Raw genomic sequence first — 8,981 nt, forward strand, 5'->3', positions numbered from 1 at the left:
CTTTTTCCTCGGGTGCGAGCTTAAAAAGTTAACAATTTTGGGGGTGGGGAGAAAACCCTATATAAGTGAAATACAATTGGCAATGGAAGCTAATAATCAAAAGAATATAGATAAGCTTTCTATCACACAAATATAATTTAACACTCTCCATCTTCTAATTATTCACTTTTATTTATTCATGTGACAGTGTATGTAACAATCCATTATCACTGAGTAGTGAATAACAGACTATATGATGCTTACTGGGAAACTGGTATAAAGCCATATATATATGTGTACATATATATATTTAAACAAAACAGAAACACTGAAATTAGTCACAAAGCTCCTACAACAGACTATTCAACTTGGAAAAAAATCATTTCAGAAAGCTATGCTGTTTAAATTCTAAGAACACAAGAGTCAAAATTGCAGCTTTCATTATTCTCCCAAGAAGCTGTCAAGCAGTGATAAATCTTAATATCCAGTATTACATATGTCATGTTCCAGCCCAGTACAGATTGCTCCATGGCAGAATACTTATATTTTAAATAATAGTGGTACAAAATTTTGACCCTTTAGATATTGCAGTAAAATCTGGCTGTGGCACCACTGGCTAAAAACCATTGTCTTGCTGCCAACAATGACCAAAGGCACTTGGATAATCAAGAGTTACATACTGGGCCATACGGTAAAAACACTATTATAAAAGTGTAAAAAGAAGGGTCAGAACTCTCTGCGGCTTGTCTGTTTGATTCCTGAGGTCTTTAGCTGTCAAAGACCCATAACTGAAAACATAAACTTAAATGGAAATAAGATGAAAAAATGAAACTGGTGGAGCAAAATAGTCAACTAACTGTCATATTTATAGAATTGGTGATATTAGTCTGGACATTACTTGTTATCCAACAACAAAAACAAATAAGAAAAAGAAATCTATTTTACCCAAAGGAATTTCACCTATTTATACCAAGAAATGCCCCTACCCCTCTAGATCACTTACAGTTCTGAGGCTTCTAATGGGTATTCTGTTTATCATTTTAATCACAAAACTTATACACATTCGTTTCTCCTATTGGACTCCCATTTTAAAATAAATTATACTTGAAATATTCCTGGATTTGTTTGTTAGACCAGTACAAAGAAGCCAAATCGTTTCTAATTAGATTCCATCGATCTCTTGAGCCAATGCCAGTTTTTTATAATGCATACATTTTTTTAAAAATCACAAGCCATGTGGTTTCAATACACTTTAATTTTCATTCAATTTTTTAAAGTTTAACAAGTCAACTTTTCCTAAACAGAACTTTATATGAGTTTCTACCATTTTCTTTAGGAGCTCAGCAAATATAAACATTAAATTTCAATATCAAACATTTAGAAACACCTCAAAAGAATTAAAACAGTTGTATTTTGCATCTCTTTGTTTGTAATCACTCAGCGCATTAAGTTCAGAGCCATAAAAATCCTTGTACTATTGACAGTCATAAGCTTGAACCGCTTAGAAAACATCCTTGGTCAAAGCACTGGAATCCAGTTCATATTAGGAAATGAGTGGGATTCAGAATACCCTGAGCACAAACTACTGCACCACCACAAAACATGTTTGTTCTTTCGTCCAGAAAGAGGGCTGGCAATCAAAAAGAAAAAAGCGGGTGGGGGAATAGCGGGGAGGAGAGGTATAAAAAGCAAGTGAATTCTGGCTTATTACACAAGCACGAAACCAACTTCCTTTGGAAAAATAGTGACTTCTTCGGAGGGCTTCCAGACCAGTGAGGTAGAGTCCAAAAAGGAGAGAACGGATCTGTCCCTACAGTCCTGGAGACGTCTCAATTTGGGGTTAGGAAGAAAAGGGGCCTCTCTTGCGGGTCCAGCGCCGGAAGGCAGCAAAGGGCACACCTGCCCCCGGTCCGAGACGGCGGCGCCGGTCCAGGGCGCAGAACCGGGTACACCATCCGGTGACTTCTTCGCCCATAAAGTGCACTAGGGGACCTAGTCCTGGCTGGATCTGTAAACACTCGACTGACACTTGTTCATCCCTCCAGGCGGAAGCTCTGTCAGGGGACCAGGGGGCTGCGTTTCACGCCCGAGGCACCGGGAAGCGGCGGAGCCTTACCACGGGTTCCAGGTTCACTCGCAGGACTTGGCGTGCGCGGCGCCGCGCCGCCGCCAGGCTGCGCTCGCCCCACACGTCGCCGCCGACGCGAATAGTGGGGAAGGTGGTCAGCGTCGGGGTGGCCGCCCTCCAGATCTCCTCTAGGGTGCGGCCTCCGAAGCAGGGGCCAAGGGCCCCGGGCTCTGCGGTGCAACTCTCCTCGGGAGCAGGCGGCGGTGGCAGCGACGGTTTCTTTCTGCGAGCGGCGGCCCCCCGGGCTCCGCGGCGCCTCCTCCTGGCCGCCGCGCGGCGGCCTGGCTTGCGTGTCTGGCCGCGGACGGCGGGGTTCCCTGGGGGGTCAGGGACCAGGGCCCGGCAAGAGGAGTAACCGTAAACGTCCTTGCTGCGGAGGATATGCGGGGAGAACTGGTGCTTCAGGCTGCAGAGGAAGCTCCAGAGCTCCGCGTCCGAGCTCATGAACTCCGTGCTGCGGGGCATGAACAGCTTGAAGGCGTCACCCAGCGCCTTGGTGGTGTCGGCCAGCGACAGTTGCGAACGCGAATACACCACCTTTTCCTCCAGCGCCTCCAGCCCGGCCCCATCTGCTGCCCTAAAGCCGCCGCCCCGGAAGACCGAGGCCGGGGCCGCCACGGGCCGCCGCCTCTTCACGTTGCGCCGCATCGGAAGCCGCTCGGGGCCGCCCGCGCTCTCCGGGTTCCGCCGCCGCCGTCCCCTCCTGCGTCCGGCTCCGCCGCGGCGGCCACTGCAGACCTCTTTAGCCCGGCGCCTCTCTCGCTACTTTTCTCGCCTCCGCTGCTGCCGCCCCTCCCCCTCGGAGGGCGGAGGACACGGGTGAAGATCCTGCCGCCTGGTACAAGATGGCGGCCGGCACCCACCCCTGGGCTTTGTCATTGGACGGCACCTCGCCCCCTGGTTTCTCTTTCTTCTCCTCTCTCGTTTCCTTTCGCCCTCTGCCTTTCTTTAAATGTGCCTGCCTCAGGCCCCTCCCACCGAAGCCCCGCCTCCACCCATTGGGTACTCTCAGAAGAGGGGCGGAGACTAATGGGGTAGAGGCTGGTTCCTGGAAATGGTGCTGGGGTTGATGATGGTAGTGGCCCTTGAACTAGTCAACTGTTGGATGGGTATTAGGAAGGGTGCCATGTCTAGAGGAAGGGGTGGACATCAGCTTCCCCTTGAGGAGAGTCACTCTCAAAATGAATGGATGTGCATCTGTAGACTGAGCTGGGAGGTCTACCAGTCTGAATAACAAAGGGAGCTATGCCCAAAGGCTTTTGCCTGTATCACAACAAAGAAACTTAGGTTTAAATCAAGAGGGAATAGGCCTTTCACAATTTTCTTATAAATCCTCAAAGGCCTCTTGTGGCAACTTCATCCAACCCTTTCCTCTTTTGGCCATAATCCATTTCAAACAACCACTGGTAATCCAGAATCATTAAGGCAACAGGGGTGGCGTCAGTGAGGTTATCTCCTAAACAGTGGAACCATCTTCAGATTTAAGAGATACTCTTGTTTATTGGGAAAACAAAGTTTATTATACCTATAAAACTAAATAGTATTTGCTCAAGTTGATCAAAGCTCAATTACAACAAAGTCTACTTAAAGAAAACGTCCTTGTTTTAAAATATATAGTTCTTTCTAAATGACTGTGCTTCAGTTTTCATTTAGTTTTAGCATGTCCCTTTGCATCATCATCTCTATCATTTGGAAATGATGCATCATCATAGACAGTCAAAAGTTCTGTTGAAGGAACACATTACCTGTTGTATTTGAAGGGAGGGGATTTTTGAACAGTTATAGAGTAGTGGACATTCTTTAGTTGTCTTTTTCACCCTCAGTATCTGACAGGCACTGAGCCTCTCAGATAGTGGGCACTCTGCTGAGTGAATGGATGAAATATTATTTGAGATGAGGTGAGAAAGGAAGATATATTGAAATTCCTCAAAACAGGACAATTTTATCATTTTATTATTTACATTTATATTGCAATTTTCTCTTTAACTCCCTTAAGTTTTTAAGGTTAAAAAAAAACTCCTAATACTTAGAATTTTGAGGTAGGCATGAACATTTTACCCTTCAGTGACCATCTTATTTTGCAGTAGAGAACTGATAAAGCACAGAAGTTTTACAGTTTGCATATAGTTTCTAATGGTTCTCTCAAATATTTTAGCTGAAAGATACCTCGATCAATCTCCTGTTTCACAGATGAGGGAACTTGGACCCAAAGAGGTTCAGTAACACAGCGTAGACTGGGACTATAGTTTAGGTCTTGGATTCTTAATCTGGTGACCTTTATATTTCACTGAGGATTTTTCCAGTTGTGCTGTTGGGACTTTAAAAGATTCAACAGGGAATTCTGCATACATGGAGTAATCAAGAGACAGAGCTGTACCCCTGTTTATATTTGCATGCCACCCATAATTGAATCATTTTTATGTATTGGACTTACAGATAACATTTTGTTTGAACCAGATAATATTTTGTTGGTGTAGTTTCAATAATTTAAAAAATAAACTTTCTGCAAAAAAAAAAAAACAGTTCTCTACGTACCAAAATCATTGAAAATCATGATAACTTTCTGATGAGAAAATAATTTTTTTGGAAAAGGATTCCCTGATCGCAGGACAAGATTGGGGAGTCAATTACCAGCTTCCTAAATTCTAATATTAAAATGAGATCATTCACTGGTAGTTGTAGCTCAGTTGGTTGGAGCATCATCCCATAACCAAAAGTTGTGGGTTCTGATTTCTGGTCAGGGCACATACTTAGGGTGTGGGTTTGAGACAAGATCCAGGCGTGTGTGATCCCCAGTCACTGTGCGTAGCCAAGAGGCAACAAATTGATGCTTCTCTCTTGCATTGATGTTTTTCTCTCTGCCTCTTCCATCCTCTCTCTAAAATGCAATGGAAAAATGTCTTCAGGTAAGGATTTTTTAAAATGAGATCATATGGGTTTATGTACTCTTGGTTTCTCATATTGTTATCCTCTCCCTTCCGTGTTAATCATATTATAAGTACTTTAAGGTCTTTTGCCACATAAACATATAATTAGGAATCTACATAAACTTACAAAATTGATTTCAATTAAGAGGATAAATCTTTATTTAACACAATTTTGATTTTCAGAAAACATAAGAGCTCAAGAAATTGCTCAGTATTCAATAGTTTATTTTATTTTAAATTTAATTTTATTGTTTTTTTATAATGGTCGTCCCGTTTTACCTGCCATTGTTCCCATAACACCCAGCCCACTCCTTCTTCAACAGTCATTCCCCACCACCCCATTGATCATGTCCATGGGTTATTTATAATACTTCCTTTACTAAACCCTTCCCCTACTTAACCCCCTTTGCTCCCTCCACCTCTTCTCCATGATAACTGTCATTTTGTTCCTTGTTTGATTTTGTTCATTTGTTTCTGTTGTTCATTAGTCTCCTGTATCAGGTGATATCATATGGTATTTTTCTTACATTGCTTGGCTTATTTCACTAAGCATAATTCTCTCTAGTTCCATCCATGTTGTCGCAAATGGCAGGAGTTCCTTCTTTCTTTCTGCTGCATAATATTCCATTGTGTAAATGTACCACAGGTTTCTAATCCACTCATCTACAGTAGGGCACTGAGGATGTTTCCAGAACTTGGCTATTGTAAACAGTGCTGCTATGAACATAGGGGTGCATAAGTTCTTTTGAATTGGGGTTTCAGGTTTCTTCGGGTATAATCCTAGCAGTGGAATCACTGGTTCAAAAGGCCGTTCCCATTTTTACTTATTTGAGGAAATTCCATACTGTTTTCCATAGTGGCTGCATAAGTCTGCACTCCCCCCAACAGTGCACTAGGGTTCCAGTTTCTCCACATCCTTGACAGCACATGTCGATTGTTGATTTGTTGATGATGGCCCTTCTGACTGGTGTGAGGTGATGTCTCATTGTGGTTTTAATTTGCATCTCTCTAATGGCTAGTGATGTTGAGCATTCTTTCATATGCCTATAGACATTCTGTCTATCCTCCTTGGAGAAGTGTTTGTTTAGGTCCTTTCCTATTTTTTAATTGGGCTGTCTGTCTTCTTGCTGTTGAAATGTGTAAGATCTTTATATATTTTGGAGATCAATCCCTTGTCTGAGGTATCATTGTCAAATATGTTTTCCCATATAGTTGGTTCTCTTTTCATTTTGCTGAGGTTTCTTTTGCTGAGCAGAAACTCTTTAGTTTGATGTAGTCCCATTTGTTTATTCTTCCCTTTATTTCCCTTGCCTTAGGAGATAGATTAGCAAAAATATTTCTACGTGGGATATCTGAAATTTTTCTACCTATGTTTTCCTCTATGATTTTTATGTTGTAATGTCTTATATTTAAGTCTTTGATCCATCTTGAGTTTATTCTGGTGTGTGATGTAAGTTGGTGGTCTAGTTTCATTTTTTTGCACATCCCTGTCCAGTTCTCCCAACATCATTTGTTGGTGAGGCTCTTTTCACTCCATTTTATGTTCCTTCCCCCTTTGTCAAATATTAGTTGACCATATAGACCTCGTTTTATTTCTGGGCTCTCTATTCTGTTCCATTGATCTATATGTCTGTTGTTATGCCAATACAAGACTGTTTTGATTACCGTGGCCTTGTAGTATAATTTGATATCAGGCATTGTGATTCCTCCTACTGTGTTATTCTTCCTCAAGATTGCTGTGTCTATTTGGGGTCTTTTTTTGTTCTATATAAATTTTTGAAGTATTTTTCATTGATATTTTAATAGGGATTGCATTGAATCTATTAATTGCTTTGGGTAGTATAAACATTTTGATGATGTTGATTCTCCCATCCATGAACATGATATATGCTTCCATTTATTTATATCTTCCTTAATTTCTTTCTTCAGTGTTATGTAGTTTTCTGAGTACAGATCTCTTACCTCCTTGGTTAAGTTTATTCCTAGGTATTTTATTTTTCTTGTTGCTATAGTAAATAGGCTTCTTTTCTAGTTTCTATTTCTGATATTTTATTGTTTGTGTGCAGAACTGCCTTAGATTTCTGAATATTAACTTCATACCCCCCTAGTTTTCCAAATTCACTTATTAGGTCGAGTAGTTTCTTAGTGGAGTGTATAGGGTTTTCTATGTACACTATGATGTCATCTGTAAATAATGATAGTTTTACTTCCTCTTTTCCAATTTGAATGCCTTTTATTTCTTTTTCTTCTCTGATTATTGAGGCTAGGACTTCCAACACCATGTTGAATAGGAGTGGAGAGAGTGGACATCCTTGTCTTGTTCCTGATTTCAGGGGGAATGTTTTAAGTTTTTGTCCATTGATTAAGATATTGGCTTCAGGTTTCTTGTATATGATCTTTATTATGTTGAGGTATGCACCCTCTACTCCAATTTTGCTGAGAGTTTTCATTATAAATGAATGTTGTATTTTATCTAATGCTTTTTCAGCATCTATTGATATGATCATGTGGTTTTTGTCTTTCATTTTGTTTATGTGGTGTATTACGTTTATTGATTTGTGAATATTAAGCCATCCTTGCATCCCTGGGATGAATCCCACTTGATCATGGTGTATGATCTTTCTAATGTGTTGCTGGATCTGGTTTGCCAATATGTTATTGAGGGTTTTAGCATCTGTATTCATTAGCAATATTGGCCTGTAATTTTCTTTATTTGTTGTGTCTTGACCTGGTTTTGGGATTAGGGTAATACTGGCTTCATACAACGACTTTAGCAGTCTTGTCTCTTCTTGGATTTTTTGGAATAATCTGAGAAGGATAGGAATTATTTCTTCATATATGTTGTGTAAAATTCACCTGTGAAGCCATCCAGTCCGGGGCTTTTGTGTGCCAGGAGTTTCTTGATTACTGCTTCAATTTCACTAGCTGTTATTGGTCTGTTCAGACTTTCTGCTTCTTCTTGATTCAGTTTTGGAAGAATGTATATTTCCGAAAATTTGTCCATTTAATCTAGATTGTCAAATCTCTTGTGATACAGTTGTTTGTTAGAATTTCTTACAATTCTTTGTATTTCTTTGGTATTGGTTGTGATTCTTTCTCTTCCATTTCTTATTTTATTTATTTGGGTCTTTTTTTTTTTTTTTTTTTTCTTGATGAGCCTGGTTAAAGGCTTGTCAATTTTGTTTATCTTTTCAAAGAACCAGATCCTACTTTTGTTGATCTTTTGAATTGTTTGTTTAGTCTCTATGTCATTTAATTGTGCTCTGATCTTGATGATTTCCTTCCTTCTACTCGCCTGGGGCAGTGTTTGTTATTGTTGTTCTAGTTCTTTGTAGCTGTAGGGTTAGATTTTTTATTAGGGATTCTTTTCTCATTTTCAGGGTGGCCTGTATTGCTATGAACTTTCCTCTCAGGACTGCTTTCACTATATTACATAGATTTTGGGTTGCTGTGTGTTTATTGTCATTAGTTTCCAGAAACTTCTTGATTTCTTCCTTGATGTCATTTTTAACCCATTCATTATTTAATAGTATGTTATTCATGCTCCATGAGTTTGAATGTTTTTGAGTTTTTTCCTCTAGGTTTATTTCCAGTTTTAAGCCATTGTGATCTGAGAAGATGCTTGATATTATTTCAATTTTCTTGAATTTGTTGAGGCTTGTTTTGTGTCCTACCATGTGGTCTATCTTTGGAAATGTCTCATGTGCATTTGAAAAGAATGTATATTTTGCTTCTTTGGGGTGAAAAGTTCTCTATGTATTAGTTATGTCCATTTGATCTAGAGTGTTGTTGAATGCCTCGATACCTTTGGTGTTTCTTTGCTTCAAAGATCTGTCCATTGTTGACAATAGAGTGTTAAAGTCCCCTACAATGAGTCAGTTGCTTTCTATATCCTTCCTGAAGTCTTTCAAATTTTTCTTACATATTTGGGTGCTCCTATGTTGGGT

General features: G+C 40.3%; 1 protein-coding gene across 1 annotated transcript; it reads right to left on the reverse strand.

Moving 5' to 3' along the window:
* Positions 1–1,214: 1,214 nt before the first annotated feature.
* On the reverse strand, positions 1,215–3,066 carry CCDC71L (coiled-coil domain containing 71 like). Its single transcript, XM_090287335.1, has one exon. The coding sequence runs from the start codon at positions 2,753–2,755 to the stop codon at positions 2,060–2,062; it is 696 nt and encodes a 231-aa protein (XP_090143461.1). The 5' UTR covers positions 2,756–3,066; the 3' UTR covers positions 1,215–2,059.
* Positions 3,067–8,981: the final 5,915 nt, after the last annotated feature.

This window comes from Furipterus horrens, unplaced genomic scaffold, assembly GCF_987537825.1.
Source record: "Furipterus horrens unplaced genomic scaffold, mFurHor1.1.pri manual_scaffold_9, whole genome shotgun sequence".
In the NCBI taxonomy this organism is placed as follows: Eukaryota; Metazoa; Chordata; class Mammalia; order Chiroptera; family Furipteridae; genus Furipterus; species Furipterus horrens.

What these genes read in the sequence shown, in the direction of transcription:
- CCDC71L (XM_090287335.1), bottom strand. Translation starts at nt 2,755, where the DNA reads ATGCGGCGCAACGTGAAGAGGCGGCGGCCCGTGGCGGCCCCGGCCTCG.